This window comes from Zingiber officinale, chromosome 7A, assembly GCF_018446385.1.
Source record: "Zingiber officinale cultivar Zhangliang chromosome 7A, Zo_v1.1, whole genome shotgun sequence".
Classification (NCBI taxonomy): Eukaryota; Viridiplantae; Streptophyta; class Magnoliopsida; order Zingiberales; family Zingiberaceae; genus Zingiber; species Zingiber officinale.
In genome coordinates this window covers 15,989,541-16,006,572 of record NC_055998.1, presented here as the reverse complement: position 1 = coordinate 16,006,572, position 17,032 = coordinate 15,989,541, and the positions used below count along the sequence as shown (strand labels likewise).

Below are 17,032 nucleotides of genomic sequence, written 5' to 3'. Positions count from 1 at the left end.
AAGCTAAGTTAGGTCCCGCGTTTGTTTAACCCTTGTGTCTAAGTGTGCAGGAGCTTAGGAACACAGGAAGTCGAGCGGAAGACGCGGCTAGCGAGAAGGATGACACGGGTGAGAGCCGACGGGCTCGGTGCGTCCGAGGGACGAGGTGACCGCGGAAGAGTACACCGGTGGACGAGAAGAACGTGCGCGGCGTTCGAGGGACGAGAAATCGGGAAGGAAGGCTGCTCGAGGAGAAGGCCGGAACATGGGTTCGGGTGAGCCCTATTCCGGATGGCCAAGATCACCCAAGCTAGTGGAGTCGGAACAGAAGACCCGGACCGAGACGAGCTGAACCGAAGAGGAGCGACCGGACGGAAAAAGTCAACCAGAGTTGACTTTTGGGGTCCAGGGCGCCCGGAACCCTCCGGGGCGCCCGGAACGAGGTTTTTGACCAGATCGAGTCAAACTCGATCTGAACGTTGGGGAATAAAGTTTTATCCCCCCAGGGCGCCCGGAACCCCTTTGGGGCGCCCCGACCAGTGCTATAAATATAGCACTGGTTTGCACAGATCAGAATAACTAACTAGTAATCAATTCCTTCTGTGCTTTCAATTCTGTTCTTTTCATTTGTACTGTCAACGTTGTAAAGAGGCTACTCCGCCCAGAGGAGAATCAGATAGTGCGTTTACATTCCTTGGATTAGCAATCCCCTGATTGCAAACCAAGTAAAACTCTGGTGTCTGCTTTTCTTTACTTAGTCTCTTTTATTTATTTATTACAAGTGTTCATTATATAGTTGAAATCTGAGAAAGGTTCGAGTTTTATTTTGTAGGGCAATTCACCCCTCCCCTCTTGCCGGCCTCCAAAGGGACCAACACGAGCTGCTGGAGGCAGAGAAAGGGAAGAGTGTCGAGCAGGCAACGCAGCTAGCGAGGCTCAACAAACAGGCCACCTCCTTCGAAGCGAAGATCCACTCGGCCAACACCAAGAAACTCCGAGCTATCAAAGATTTAGAAATCAAAATCAAAGAGTTTCGGGTGTTGGCCCAAAACCTGAAGGAGGCGGAGGCCACCCTAAAGTTATAATGGGAGGGTTGATCGGCTGAGAAAGCGGCTATGAAGGACCAGTTGGCCGCCAAGGACGCCAGTTGCCCTGAAGGCCGAACTTATGACCTCCCGATTAGTACTTGAAGTTTATCAGCATGCTGAGGCAAGCCGGTTTGAGGCGATGAAGTGGGACTACCTCGGATCAGACCCCCTTCAACGACCAGCTCACCGAGTGGGTGCTCCATCTCTTCAACCTCGCTATCGACGGGACATTTGACCAACTGAAGGACGGTGGCTATGTGTTGGATCGATCGCACGTGAAAGGGGGTGAATAACATGGTTTTTAAAAACTCATTTTGTTGGTTTTTAAAATTACAAGTACGCAATGGAAAAGAATAAGAAAACAAACAAATACCAGAGAATATAAGTCACTTTACTTGGTTCTGAGTCTTTGGTGACTCCTACTCCAAGACTCAGGTCCCGCGGATCTATCGATGGGTAACCTACTAAAAACCTCTTCCAGTACCTCCGGACGAAGGAATCGAGTAGAAGAAGATTAGAACAAGTGCAACACACTACACTTGTCCTTTTGTAGTAAATAAGTACACAAATGGAACTTGTTACCGACAAGTAGGATCAAGCGTGGGAGTGTTTGTGTGTCGTTGTCGATCTATTGGCCATGATCGGAAGTCCTCAGAATAGTTGTCGGGCGCAGTAGCTTTGCAGCAAAGTCGTAGAAGAAGCTTAGAGTAGTCGGAAGCTCAAAAGGATGCGCAAAAGCTCGTATGTCAGTTGTGTACCACTGCATTCTCGAGACAGTCTTATAAAAGGCATAGAAGGGGCCTCCAATGAGGCAGATTTGATCCCAAACAGCCCGACACTTATCCATGACTTCGGTAAACATTTATCCTACGGAAGGCTCCTTCCGTAGCCATGGAAGCCGCCTTTTATAAACAGTACGAAGATGCCTTCACTCCTTGAGGGCACCTTCGACACTGTTCATCCGAAGACAATTTTTCTCTTTTTGTCCTGCAAAATAACATTAGTCCAAATGACCTGCAAAATAAGTATTAGGACAAATAATAATTAATAAAGGATAGTAATTAGTTCATGTCCTCCCAGGACCATGAACTAGTCAAGGTCTCAGCTTAGGGATCCCAAATGGACCTAAACTGGACTGACGCCTACTGTCCCTTCAACCGAGATGCGTCCTCACTTGATCACTCTTCTCTAGTGACTTACCTTAACTTATCAATTTGTCAGACATCCGATTAGCCTGTCTACCTATCTTAACTTCATGCCAACTATCCGTTCGGCCCGTTGACTTAGCTAGACTTCTTGCCAGATATTTGGTCATCCGGTCGACTTATCTGGACCTCATATCAGCTATCCGATTGATCAGTTGACATAGCTGAATTTCTTGCCAGATACACAGTCAACCCGTCGACCTATCTGGACTTTGTACCAGCTATCTGGTCAGCCCGTTGACCTAGATGGATTCCTTGCCAGATATCCGATCAGCTCATCGACCTATCTGGACTTCTTCTGCACAATTAATCAAGTGGTTAGATCATACCAACACCTAACTTAACTTACTTATCATTCATCAAAACCTGAATTAGACCGTCAGTACAAACTGCACCAACACTATGTTTCAACTGCATTGACCAATGAGATTATTAGTCTGGACAAGCTAGCCGAGTCGCTGCCCGATGACGTATTAGACTACCTTAAGTGGATCAGCCTTTCGCAATGCTAGCCCCTTTTTTGTATTGCCTTTCTGGTCTTGTAAAAACTATGCAAGTGCCAATGAATGGTTGTCCATTCGGCGAGCCTTTTTATTCGATGTCACTCCCTCATGTTGCGTCGTTCGACGCTTCCTTGTTTTATTTTCCAATTTGTTTGTTCCTATGTTGCCGCTCAGGCTCGAGTAGAACTATGAACTGCTTACCACTTTACGAAGATAGTTCCAAGTGTAGCTCCGTGGGGCACTGGTCGGCGTCGTACTACTCACTTAGATAGCCACTCGATCAACTCAAGATTGTCGATCGACCACCTTTTAGAGAAACTGTTGCTTCTTGGAACAGCATATTTCCTGGTCGGCCTTATCTTCGGCATATACGTTTCATCGATTTTCTTCATTCGACATTGCCTCAGCCTTAGAGTGGCTGATAAATCATGTTTCATTGTAGCATCGGGTTTATAATTGTCGCTTGACTATTGACGAAAACTGGGGTTTAACATCACCACTCGACGGTTGAAATGTGTAGACACGAGTTTAAGGTTGACGCTCGACCATCAATGAAGACGAGGGTTTTAGGTCACCACTCGATCGCTGATGAAGACTAGGGCTTAATGTCGTCGCTCGACGATTAATGTAGACGAGGGTTTAAGGTCATCGCTCAACTGTTGATGTAGACGAAAGTTTATGGTCGTCGTTCGACCGTCAGTGAAGACTAGGGTTTAAGGTCGTCGCTTGACTGTCGGTGAAGACTAGGGTTTAAGGTCGTCGCTCGATCATTGGTGAAGACCAGGGTTTAACATCGTCGCTCGACGGTTGATGAGGACGAAGGTTTAAGGTCACCGCTCGACCATTGATGTAGATGAGGGTTTAAGGTCACCGCTCGACCATTGATGTAGATGAGGGTTTAAGGTCGTTGCTCGATCGTAGATGAAACCTAGGGTTTAAGGTCACCGCTTGACCATTAACGTAAATGAGGGTTTAAGGTCGTCGCTCGACCGTTAGTGAAGATTAAGATTTAAAGTCGCCGCTCGACCGTCGGTGAAAACTAGGGTTTATAGCCGCCACTTGACTTTTAGCTTGGCAGATTGGCTCAAGAGTCTAGAACACTTGTGATTTTATTCATATTTATCCTGCATTTTGAAGCCATACATGCACTTATACAGATACATTTGTATTTATTCACACACCTCTCACCCGACCCTATAGGGTTGAAGATGGTTTGCGGTCCACGACCGCTCAAGCTATCTTCCGTCTTCGTCCTCCAGATAGTAGACTCCCTATCGAAGCTTCTGCACGACCTGGTAAGGTCCCACCCATGAGACTTCGAGCTTGGTGACGTTACCGACCGACTTATTCTCTTTCACACCAGATCACTGACCTAGAAGGATCTCAGGATCACCATCCGATTATAGTTCTACTTTATCCACTGTTGGTACGCCATTAGCAAAGCGACAGCCTTATCGCATGCCTCGTCCACCAAATTGAGCTCCATAAGTCTTCGCTGAACGTTCCCCTCATTGTAGAGCTACACCCGATTGGATTCTACTCCAACTTCCACCGGGACTAACGCTTCACCGCCGTACACTAGATGAAATGGTGTTACGCCGGCCGCCTCCTTTGGAGTTGTGTAAAGGGTCCACAGGACGCTGGGAAGCTCGCCGACCCACCTGTCTCCTGTATGGTCCAGCCGAGCTCGTAGACCTCTGAGTATCTCTTGATTGGAGACTTCCGCTTGGCTGTTGCTCTGGGGGCAAGCCACTGAGGTGAAGGCTTGTTAAATGTCATAACCTTCACACCACTCCCGGAGCCTCTGACTGGTGAACTGTCTCCTGTTGTTTGAGAAGAGACGTCAGGGGATACCGAACCAGCACAAAATGTTCTGCCAGACATATTTGATGACCATCTGCTCGGTTATCTTTGCTAACAACTCGGCTTCCACCCATTTTGAAAAATAATCTACAACGACGAGCAGGAATCTTCGCTGATCGGTCGCCATTGAAAACGGTCCAACAATGTCCATACCCCATTAGTCGAATGGGCAAGACACCGTGGAAGCCTTCATCTCCTTGGTCGGTTGGTGCGGGATGTTTTGATATTTTTAGCATGACAGGCAGGTGGCTACTGTCCAAGCAGTATTTTGTTGAAGTGTGGCCTAAAAATATCCGACCAGAAAGATCTTCCGTGCTAATGAGCGGCCGCCCGGATGACTTCCGCAGGAGACTTGATGCACTTCTTAGAGGATATATTCTATGTCTTCTGATCCAACACATTTGAGCAGTGGCCTTGAGAAAGCTCGCTTATAAAGTTGATCCCCAATCAACGTAAATCGCCCGACCCTCTTTTTCAATAGACGAGCTGCTTTCTTATCAGACAGTGTGCTTCTTGATCGGAGGAATTCGATCAATGGCATTCTCCAGTCGTTTGGAAAGGAAATTCCCTCCATCCGGTCGATATGCACCACCAGTGAGACCTGCTCGATCGGCTGACTTATCACAACTAGGAATAATGAATTAGCTATCTTAACCAGTTCATTTGTTGCCTGGTTATCTGATTAGGGGATCTTCTGTATAATGACTTCTTGGAAATTCGCCTTCAGCTTCTCGAATACTTCTGTATAGAGCTTGAGTCAAGAACTGCTGATTTCGAATATCCCCGATAGTTGCTGAGCGGCTAACTGGGAGTCTGAGTGGATGAGGATTTTTGTAGCTCCGACGTGTCGAGCTGCTTGTAGACCGGTTATCAATACTTCGTGTTCGGCTTCATTATTCATCGCTCGATAATCAATCCGAACGGAGAGTTGCATCCGGTCCTCCCAGGGTGAAATTAACAGAATGCCGATCTCACTACCTTGTCGAGTGGATGAGCCATTGACGTATATCTTCCAAGCTGCATCCGGCTCAGTGTTCTGGACCTCTGTGACGAAATCAACTAAGGCTTGGGCTTTAATCGTCGTCCTGGGCTGATATTGAATGTTGAACTCACTGAGTTCGGTCATCCACTTGATCAATTGTCCAGACGCCTCTGGGTTAAGAAGAACCATTCTCAAGACACTATTAGTCATCACGATAATCAAATGTGCCAAGAAGTACGGACGGAGTCTCTGAGCGGCTAGCACCAATGCATACACTAATTTTTCAAGACAGGTATAGCGGGATTCTACATCTTTCAATATATGACTCAAAAAATACACGGGTTGTTGTCTATGACCGTTCTGCTTCACTAATGTCGAGCTAAACGCGTACTCAGTTGATGATAGGTAGATCCAGAGCGGCTCGCCAATGCTTAGCTTGGCAAGTACAAATAAGGAGTTGAGATATTCCTTAAGCTCTTCTAGCGCTTTGTCGCATTCTACGTCCCATTGGAATTTCGTCGCTCGGCGCAACACCTTGAAGAATGGATGACTCCGTCGGATAACTTGGAGATGAACTTTATAGCGCGGTGATCCGTCCAGTCAGTCGTTGGGCCTCCTTCAAACTACAGGGTGGGGGCATGTCTTGTAATGCCTTCACTTGCTCGGATTCGCCTCGATGCCTCGTTCGGTGACGATGTATCCGAGGAAGTGGCCACTCTTCATATCGAATAGTCATTTGCTTGGGTTTAGCTTTATCCCATATGCCTTTAAGGTTTGACATGTTTATTCGATATCTACACAAAGATCAATAGCTCAGAGGGATTCTATTAATATGCCATCGACATATACCTTCATATTACAGCCAATCTGTCGATAGAACACTTTATTCATTAGCCTCCGGTAGGTGGTGCTAGCATTCTTCAATCCGAACGACATCATATTGTAGCAATACGTTTCATCGGGCGTGATAAAACTAATCTTCTCCTGATCCTCCCAGGTGAGCGGTACTTGGTGGTACCTGCGTCGAGCATGCAGATCAGCTCGCAGACTATCATAGAGTCCACCATCTGATCGATCCTTAGCAACGGGTAGAAGTCCTTCGGGTACGCCTTATTCAAGTCACGAAAGTCGATGCAGACCCCTCCATTTGTTACCTAGCTTGGTGACTAGCACAATATTCGCGAGCTAGCTTGGGAATTGGACTTCCCGGATGTGTCCGACCTCCATTAATTTTTTAATCTCCGCGCCGGATGATCAGGTTCTGCTCCGTACTAAAATCCCTCTTCTTCTGCTTCACGGTCCTAGTGTCCAATCGGACGTGAAGCTCGTGCTGAGCCACACTCGAAGAAATCCTAAGGAGCTTATGTGTCAACCAGGTGAACACATCATGATTTTGTCTGAGGCAGACGACTAACTCTACCTTTTTCTCGCTTTCTAGGTAAGTGGCGACGAAGGTAGTTGCCTCCGACCGGCTTGGGTGAATTTGCACCTCCTCTTTCTCATTATAATCTAGCGTAGGAGGTTTCTCTGTGATAGCGTTCACCTCCAAGCGCGGGTTCTTCTGACAGAAGATGAATACTACCGCTCGGAACTCATTGAGTGCTGATCAGCCTAGTATGATGTTGTAGGCCGATTGCGTGCCCACCACAATGAAATTTGTGGTCATTGTCCTTTTCAACGGCTCCTCCCCGAGCGAGACGGCCAGGCGGACTTGGTCGATCGACAACACTTCATTGCTTGTGAATCCGTAGAGTGAAGTCGTCATGGGCAGCAAATCGCTCCGATTGATTTACAGCTGATCAAACGTCTTCTTGAATATGATATTTATCGACTCTCTGTGTCAACAAACGTTCGGTGAATAACATAGTTAGTGATTACTGTTGGTTAATCCTAGGAAAATTGTACCGGTTTCACTGTACAAAAAATTTTGTACAAGTGTCGAACCTTTCCTAAATAACCTATTGTGTTCTTTAGAAGTTAAATTAGGAATCGCAAACGGAACTTAATATTATTGATTCCAAATTTAACTTATCTGTTCTTAATGGTTTAGACTTAGATCGCAAGTGTAACTTAACACTATTGATCCAAATTCACCTATGTTATAAATTCAATTAAATATTAATTTCCAAAATTGGCTTCCAGGACTGCATGGCGAGGTACATGGCCTTCTTGGATATGGGAGCATCCACCACCGCCTAGACAAAGCCTTTTAAGGAAAGCTAATATTTAATTTCCTTATATAACTCTAGGTTTAACCAAAAGGAGCAATCGAATCATAAATTCGAAAAACAAACATAAAAAAACACAACTTCGAAACAAATCCGAAAAACTAGAATCTAATGCCTATTGTGTTTAGAATTCACACAAAGAAAATAACTAGCATGATGCGGAAGAAAATTACTACTTATACATTCTCTTTGCATGCTAATGACATCGAGATCTTCTGCCGTATTCCTCGCCTCGCCTTGGACGTCGGGTGGGCGACGATCCTCCAAGATGAACACCACCCAAAGAGCTTCTCCTCCTTCTCTATGTTTCAGCCACCACCACCACCAAGGAAAAGAGAGCAAGGGAAAAGGAAGAGGGGAGAGGTCGTGCACAAGAGGAGCACCAACAAGAGAATAAGAATTGTTATGTCATGAGATCTCTCCTTCCCTTATTTTATATTACTTGCCCAAGGCAAATAAGGAAAGACTTTTTACAAAAGTTAAAATCTTCCTCTTGTTTTTCCTTTTTCCTTTTTATTTTTCCTTTTCTTTCCTCTTGATTGAATCAATCATCAATCATGGATTGATTGGCTTGATTGGCCGGCCCTTGCTTGGGCACCAAGCAAGGGTGGCCGACCACATCATCAAGAAGGAAAAATAATTTTTATAAAATTTTATAAAAGAAAAAATCCTCTTATAAAATTTTACAAGCTCTTTTTCTTAAAGTGGATGTTAAAAAAAGGAAAGTTTTAAAAAAATAAAACCATGTTTTAAAATTTAAAACTTCTATTCTAAAAATTTCCTTTTTAAACATGTTTACAAAAATAGAAAATTTTAATTTTAAAACTTCTCTACCTTTTTTCTAAAACCATGAGGATGGTTAAAAAAGGAAAATTTTAAAACTTTTAAAACTCTCTATTAAACCATGTGACCTAATTCAAATAAGGAAAGTTTTTCATTTTAAAAATTTCTCTTTTAAAACTTATAATTTTCTACAAAGAGAAGATTTTAAAAATTCAAAACACCCCTTCACTTTTGAATTAATATGGTCGGCCCCTTCTTGCTTGGGCACCAAGCAAGGGGCCACCCTCTTAAGAGAAGATGGTGGCCGACCCTTGGCTTGGTCACCAAGCCTTGGGCCGACCCTCTCTTGGACACCAAGAATGACTTTTATTTGGATAGACTTGAGGCTTTAATGAGGCTACGACAGGGACCTAGAGGAGAAAATGGTTTGGCCTTCCGATGAGCTTGAGTATCCCATGTTCGCCCCGAACACACAACTTAAGTTCATCAATAATAACTCATTCCACTAGAGAGTTATTATTGCACTACCGTACCAATCCCAAATTACATTATGGGCTTCTTCTTATTATGAGTGTGTTAGTCTCCCTGTGTTTAAGATAACAAATGTCCACTAATTAAGTAAGTTACTGACAACTCACTTAATTAATATCTAGCTCAAAGAGTAGTACCACTCAACCTCATTGTCATGTCAGACTAAGTCCACTTGCAGGGTTTAACATGACAATCCTTATGAGCTCCTCTTTGGGACATTCTCAACCTAGATTACTAGAACACAGTTTCCTTCTATAATCAACAATACACACTATAAGTAATATCATTTCCCAACTTATCGGGCCTATTGATTTATCAAGCTAAATCTCACCCTTTGATAAGTTAAAGAAACAAATACTAAATATATATGCTTGTTATTATATTAGGATTAAGAGCACACACTTCCATAATAACTAAGGTCTAGTTCTTTTATTAAGTCAGTATAAAAAGAACTTACCTAAAATGGTCATACTCAATACACTTAGAGTGTACTAGTGTAATTTATTAGTCAAGATAAACTAATACCTAATTACACTACGACTATTCCAATGGTTTGTTCCTTTCCATCTTAGTCGTGAGCAACTGTTTATAATTTATAAAGAACTGATAACATGATCTTCTGTGTGTGACACCACTCACCATGTTATCTACATTATAAATTAATTGAACAACTACACTTAATAAATAAAATGTAGACATTTGACCAATGTGATTCTTTTATTTCATAAATAAATGTTTACAAAAGTTAGGCTTTTAGTATACACTCTAACAATTACCACTCAGATGATCAGCGCGTCGTCATGAGGGATCTCCACTCCCTTTAGGCCTCTCAGGCCGAAGCTGATCTCGGGCCCTTTTGCCCTCTCCTTACTGCAGCCAACAATGTGGATTTCAAGTCGTCAAGCATGCGACTTCCTCACTTGGTTGGAATCACCACCGGTTAGCCCTCCGGCGATTATTCTTATTTTTCCCTGAGCGGCATTGAACCAGTTCTCCTCTTCTCAAGCCGAAGGCCTGCCCCGCTCAATGGATGCTTGGGCGGGACTTGAGTTGTTCCTTTGTTGGGGATGGTGGTGTCGGGGCTCGACCGTCATCCTTTCTTCTTCCCTTCGCTTGGCTGATCAGTGCTTGTGTCTTTGATCAGGAGATGGTGATCGACGACGATACCCCCTTGGAGCCGATCTGCTGGCTATCAGCGTCAGGTCATAGCAGTCCCGGGTGTTGTGTGTTGCCGACTGATGGAAGGAACAAAATATTGGCGTCCATACTCTGCCTTTTGCAGCCTTAGGCGATCGACTACCTCATGCTGCGCGACATGCATCCTAGGCTCAGGGTGTGGCTGGGCTCCTCCTAATCGAGGCCAATTAGGAGGTTGTTGGTTGCTCGGATGCCACCGTTCAAATGCTACTGCGGGCTCGGCAGGCGTCTTCCTCCTTCTCGCCACCTAGGCTTCTTCCACGTTGATGTATTTGGTGACCTTCTTTTGTAGGTGGCCGAAGTTCCTTGGCGACTTTCAAATAAACGATTGGAAGAACTCGCCCTCGGTGAGCCCCTGAGTGAAGGCGTTTATCAGCACATCTGAGGAGTCCGCTGGAATGCCCATGACCACCTGATTAAAGCGCTGGATGTAAGCCCTCAATGCTTCCTTGGGCTCTGCTTCAGCGAGAACAAATTCATGCTCGTCTTCTGATGGTGACGACTGCTGGCAAAGTGGTGTAGGAACGTCACTCGGAAGTCCTTAAAGTTGTGGATTGATCCGTCCGGCAACCTCTTGAACCAGCGTTGTGTTGACTCGGAGAGAGTGGTGAGAAAGACCCGATACTTCACTCCATCAGTGTACTGATGAGGTGTGGTCACGTCATCAAATTTGGTCAAATGGTCGTCTCGGTCGGTAGTTCCGTTATACTTTCCGATCGCTCGCAGCATGTAGTGTCTTGGCAAAGGGTCATTCACAATCTCCTTCAAAAATTGTTGATTGATTCGTTCGGGCGAATCATCCTCCCTGGGTGCCTTCCCTTTCCTTACGTCCTGAATGGGTGCATCATCTGAAGAAGACCCCCCGATCCTTGTCTGCTCCGCCCCATTTCTCCGATGGAGTCCTTAACAGTGCTCGGTGGAAGGGGATAGGCGCATTGGGTGCTTCCCCATACATGCCAACCGACTTCTTACTATTATCTCGAGCAGATACTCGGTCCGTTCTATCACCATGCTCAGCTGGTCAACCAATGGCTGATGCTGCAGGCTCCTGTGTTTAGCGTTCGGCTAGCGCTTGTTGTTGTTATTGCTCCACTATCTTGGCTGCTCGGGCTTGTACCAGCATGTCGAGCTCCTCTTGTGTCAGCGTCACCGTGGTGAATTGTCCAACACCCTCCATCTTCTCGTTCGGATGCAGGCTACGTTCTCACAGACGACGCCAAAATGATCCTGTTCGAAAGCAGGAAGGTGGAAAACTGGGGATGTGGCGGCTTCGCTGACCGGTTGAAGACCTCGCTCCGCTCTGCAAAACAAGTAACGTTAGTGTCAAGCCAAGGAAGAGATCTCAGCATTGGTCCTCTGACACTCAAGTCAGTCACCTGAATGTGGAGAAAAGTAGAACAACTGTAGAACTATGCACAAACAATAGATAACGCTTACCTTCGCCGGTGATGGACCCCCTTTATATAGAGCCCTGGTGGGCGGTGTGCACACTTCTCGAGGCATGGACACACTCTCTAATATGTCCTATGAAAGGATCTGTCAGGAAAGTACCTTTGACAACATACCTTAATAGGGTATGCATATTCCTGATGAGACAGTAGAAGCTTCTGTCGTACGATCCGTTTGTCGATCATGTCTCGTGTCAGCGGCACTACCTTCCAAAAAAGATATCGAGAGATACTGCAATGGTCTCGTTGCTTGGCTGAGTGGGGTAGCCGCTCGACCGGGACTCCGCTTCGTCCACGGCCAGGTCCCGCTGCTTGGTTGAGAGGGGTTGCCATTCGGCCGGGAGCCCTATGCTCTGGCGACCTCAGTTGCTCTTTCGTGCGATGACTGTGTAGTAACATGTCCTCACCCATTTGGACTAGCTATCCGATCTCCCTCGGTATCCTGCTACTCTGTATTGAATGTCGGCTGTCTTACGTATCATCCCGAGCTGGACTGGAGGTTTGCTTAGGCATATCTCCCTGCGGTCAGGCCTTGACTACCTGACCGACCATTGCAATTGTCCTCCGTCCGATCCTTTGACACTTAGGTATTGATCATCTTAACTTTAATCTCTATTTTGACAATTGACCCATACCAAATGAACCTCTCTAATATACAATTTTTAACTGACAGATAAATCCAAAAGTATTTATAACGGCCTAACAATTCAACATCTCAAATTTATTATCTATTAGAAAAACATTCTTTATAATATGTCGTAAGTTAGCATCAAATCGAATCGAGAGATTCCATGATAGCCCAGGGGCACTTTGTTAATGTTACTTTGCCAAGTACCTTGTCTTGTCATGGATAATAATTCAATGAGAAACATGCCACATCCGATCATCATAACAAGGGAAGGCTTTTTTTTAGTGAATTTTAGAAAATCCTCATAATTGATAATAATTGTTTCTGCAAGGTCAGCAAAGAATCACATTCACATATTTATCTACCTCTCGCAGTTTTTTCTATTCTTCCAATATCAGAGCAACTACAAATATAGAACAATAAACTAGTCAATTTCCCATGAACAGACTCATCTTGAATGTGAAGAGGGGGGAAAAAACGAGGGAAACCTATATGCAATACATGAGACCTAACTAAACTCATTGGTTCTTTATCATGCAGTTCTAACTTGAGCATAGGCTTATTTAGCAGTCCTAGATATAACAAGAAACCATTCAACATGGGCAAATGAGATACCAAACCTAGTCCAAATATAATGTGTACATAGGATGTGGGAAGACAAATAATATTCATCTAAGATGCTTTAAGACAACTTGATTTACAAGATACTAATATGTTCTCGGCAACATGCTACAACATTAAAATACTAATACTAACATATTGATTTCCTCCCTACATCCGCCAACCTTCTACATCACTTTGCTACGATAAGTTCATCCAAACTTTCAGCATCTGTAATAAGGGATGGTAAAAGAGTATCAGCATCTGACGAAAAATGGTACTTTTCGCCAATAGCTTGCAGAAGCTGGTAAACTTCAAACATGGTTGGCCTCTCCTTGGGGCCAGAGAGAGCACAAGAACAAGCAACTTTCAAGAACTGAAGCAGCTCACTGTCATTATCCTTCCCAATCAATGATTTGTCGATTGCATCCTGGAGAATAGAGTTATTTGAGAGAAAAGTAACCCACTCCACCAAACTACCTTTGAAGTTTTCTGAAGCCTTGGATACTTGAGTTGGCTTTTCACCAGTGACCAACTCAAGAAGAACGACACCAAAACTGTAAACATCACCTTTTGGTGTTGCAACCAGGGTGCGTGTGTATTCAGGAGCAACGTATCCCAGATCCCCAAACTCACCATTCACAAAAGTGCTGAGATGCGTATCTATAGGATTCATCAGCTTTGCAAGCCCAAAATCAGATATTTTGGGCTCATAGTCTTCATCCAGGAGTATACATTTAGAACTAATGTTTCGGTGCAGAATGCGAGGATTGCAGCTGTGGTGAAGCCAAGCTATTCCCTTTGCTGCCCCAATACTAATTTTCAGTCTTGTCAGCCACTCCATACTTTTGCCTGGTGAAGCAGAACCATGTAACTGATCGTAGAGAGTCCCGTTGGGCATGTACTTGTACACCAAGAGCTTCTCCTTTTTGGCAACACAATAGCCTAGAAGGGGAACCAAGTTTTTATGTTGGACATTTCCAAGTGTTGCCATCTCTGATCCGAAGTGTTTTTCAGAATGCTGCGAGTCCTGCAACCTTTTGATAGCTAAATAAGTGCCGTCCGGAAGTGTTGCCTTGTACACGGTCCCTGTTCTACCCGTACCAATAATGTTATCTTTGTTGAAATCATTAGTTGCTTGCATGAGATCACTCAACTTCATTTTTGACACTGATTTCTCAAACATAGACACCTAAGTATAAGAAAATGGATTCGACTTTAGGCTACGGATATAGATTGAAAAAGAAAGAGGACAGCTCCTATTGTAACTTAGCAGGCTTAGAAAGAAAGTCAGCTCATAAACAAATGAAAAGTGCACCTAACTCACCTTGACGCCTTTGACTCCTTTCATTGACTTCACCCACTTGTTTTCTTCTACGTCCTTCTCTTTCTTCTTGATGGGCATTCTCTGCATGCAGAAGTACAAAACAACACCAACAAAAATGATGGTTATAACAACACCTGCAATAGCTGAGCCTATAATTACACTGGCATTAGATTTCTTTGAACTCCCAGTGCAACCATTCAAAGGTAATCCACAGAGTCCCTCATTGCTTGCAAAACTTGATGCTGGAATACTAATAGTAAAGGTAGGTATCTGTCCAGACAAATGATTGTTTGAAACATCAAAGTCTTTCAGTCTTGCAAGGCTGCCAAGTTGCCCGGGAATTTGTCCAGTCAATTGATTATGCTGAAGATTGAGGGTATTAAGATAACTGCAATCAGATAGATTGGGCGGAATTTCCCCCGAGAAATTATTGAATGAAAGATCGAGTGATGTGACAAAATGTATCCTTTTTGCAATATCAGCAGGAATAGGTCCTGAAAAGTTGTTGTTTGAGAGATCAAGCCCAGTCAAGCTTGTGCAATTTTCGAGCCCTGAAGGGAACTGGCCTCGAAGCCCCATGTTGGAAAGTCTCAGGTTGAGGACCTTGCTTTCATCTTCATGCCAGCATTCAACACCAGAAAACTTGCATAAAGCTCCTTCTGTTAGGTTATCAAACTTCCAAGAGTAAAATGCATAGCCTTCAGGATCTTCTACTGATTGCTTAAAGTCTTTTAAACATTGGATGTCGTTAAGAGTACCATGACATCTATTATTGATCAAAAACCAAAGCAGTGTCTGAATAAGAGCAACAGAAAGTCTCCACTTCATGGCCATAAACATAAGAGCTCCTTCTTTCCCCCTTGTCTGTTGCTAATTAGAGGAACACTCAAATGCAGCCAAGTGTTTTATTTCCATGATTCGGCTATATCTATCTATATGGAAAATAGAGATTAGACTCAGCATTAAATCTATAATGTTTTTCATATGAACTTGCTCAAGAAGAAGCGAGAATAAAATTCAACTAACAATCATCAAACTGTGTTAGTCCCAACTATTTGAGGTTGGCAAACCTCAATTACGCCACAAATAAAACTGACTACGCAATAATTTATAAATCATACAACAATTAGCAAGAGGCTATAAATCATACAACAATTAGCTCCATTTAGAATTTAACACAACATGTTACGAGCTCGACCAAGGTGGTCAAGTCCAACCAATTATGCAAAATTAAACATGACATCAGAATCTCAAAAGCCAATAAGAACTCTTATGTGTACAAGTATTATGGAAAAGGACCAAAGGCTCCAATGGCACCCATCGACACTATGATCTAAACCTTGACGACAAACAACTGCTCCCGTAACCAAGTTTGCAAAAATGAAACGTTTTAGAAGTGTAGCAAAAGACAGAACATCACCTTCAAAATATACAAGATTAAACAAGCAACAAAATTAGCCTTGTTGAATTTTAGAAAACTGACAAGAAATCCTTAGGCTGCAGATCGCCAAGTGACGCAAACATAAAACTAAGCTCAAATACACAAAACAAGAGACAAAAACGCAAACAGCCGACTAAGATTTTCCATTCTGTTTCCGACAAACGAAGTGATAACGGCAAATATACCATACACAGGTAGAACATGAGAGGACACCAGAGGATCACCCTCTCCCAACACGGGAAGCCCACTACCTGAGAGATGTGACGGATTAAAACTGCATCGAAGCAACAAATTCTCTCTCCCCCTATTCTTCACCGCGAAACACGAGCAAACTCCCTCACACTCAGATCCACAGGAACTGCCTAAAACAAAATCAAAATTTTCCCGACGCAAGGTCAGGAAACCAAAAACCCCAGAATAAAAATAAAAAAGGTGGTAACATAATCGCAAACTCCAAGATCATCATGAGCAAAAGAAACATAAGAAAGAAAAAAAAAATCCTCTACCAACAGACTAACAATCACTAGAAATGGACAAACTTTATCAGTAGCAAACCTAAAGAGCAATCTAAAACGCCTAAAAAAATTCTTATTTCTGAGAGCTAACCGAGAACAATCAGCCTGGGAATTGCCCGCAAAAACCCCAGCCTCGCCTCCCACCATTCACCAAGCAGAGCCCCCACTCCGGGACGCGGAGTTCAGAGAAAACTTTTCTCGTTCCCAGCGTTGTCTCCACTTCCAGTCTCCGCTCCTGAGTAATAAACACAGTGTGAGGAGAGAGACTACCTGCAGTGCCAGGATTCGTAGGCAAAGCACCGAACTCAAGTAACTCCCACCAGTCACTGAATATTTCCAATCCGACCGAACCGGAGCGAACCGTCTTTACCGGTCCAGTCGAACCAATCAATCTATCTAAAATATTATTTTAGAGCTATAGCACATGAATTCTTAACAAATCCAATGAATTTTCCATTTTAAATCCCATTTTTATTTTTTTAAAAATAAATATGTTTAGTGATTCTGACCGGGTTTGGTTCTCGGTTTTTTTCTGATGAAGCAAGTAGACCGGGTGGCGGGGTACATGCGCTCGAGTGAGAATAAGAAACGTCTGCCTCTCTTGCAGGCCAAAACACACCCATTTCCTGGATTTGACTTGACCAGTCCAATCAGTTAATAGAAAAACGAGTCACTCGTAAACATCAGCACATCTGCTTACCCATGTTCTGGTTG

General features: G+C 43.9%; 1 protein-coding gene across 2 annotated transcripts; it reads right to left on the bottom strand.

Annotated features, from left to right (window-relative positions):
- Nucleotides 1-13,034: 13,034 nt before the first annotated feature.
- LOC122001044 (probably inactive leucine-rich repeat receptor-like protein kinase At5g48380) lies at nt 13,035-16,624 on the bottom strand. Of its 2 annotated transcripts, none has more exons than XM_042555602.1 (3): nt 16,410-16,624; nt 14,363-15,294; nt 13,035-14,227 (listed from the first exon to the last, which is right to left on the bottom strand). In XM_042555602.1, the coding sequence occupies exons 2-3, from the start codon at nt 15,200-15,202 to the stop codon at nt 13,229-13,231; spliced, it is 1,839 nt and encodes a 612-aa protein (XP_042411536.1). In that variant the 5' UTR covers nt 15,203-15,294; nt 16,410-16,624; the 3' UTR covers nt 13,035-13,228. The 2 variants fall into 2 exon arrangements, with proteins under 2 accessions (XP_042411536.1, XP_042411537.1); XM_042555603.1 differs by having other exon boundaries at nt 14,363-15,290.
- Between the last annotated feature and the right edge of the window lie 408 nt (nt 16,625-17,032).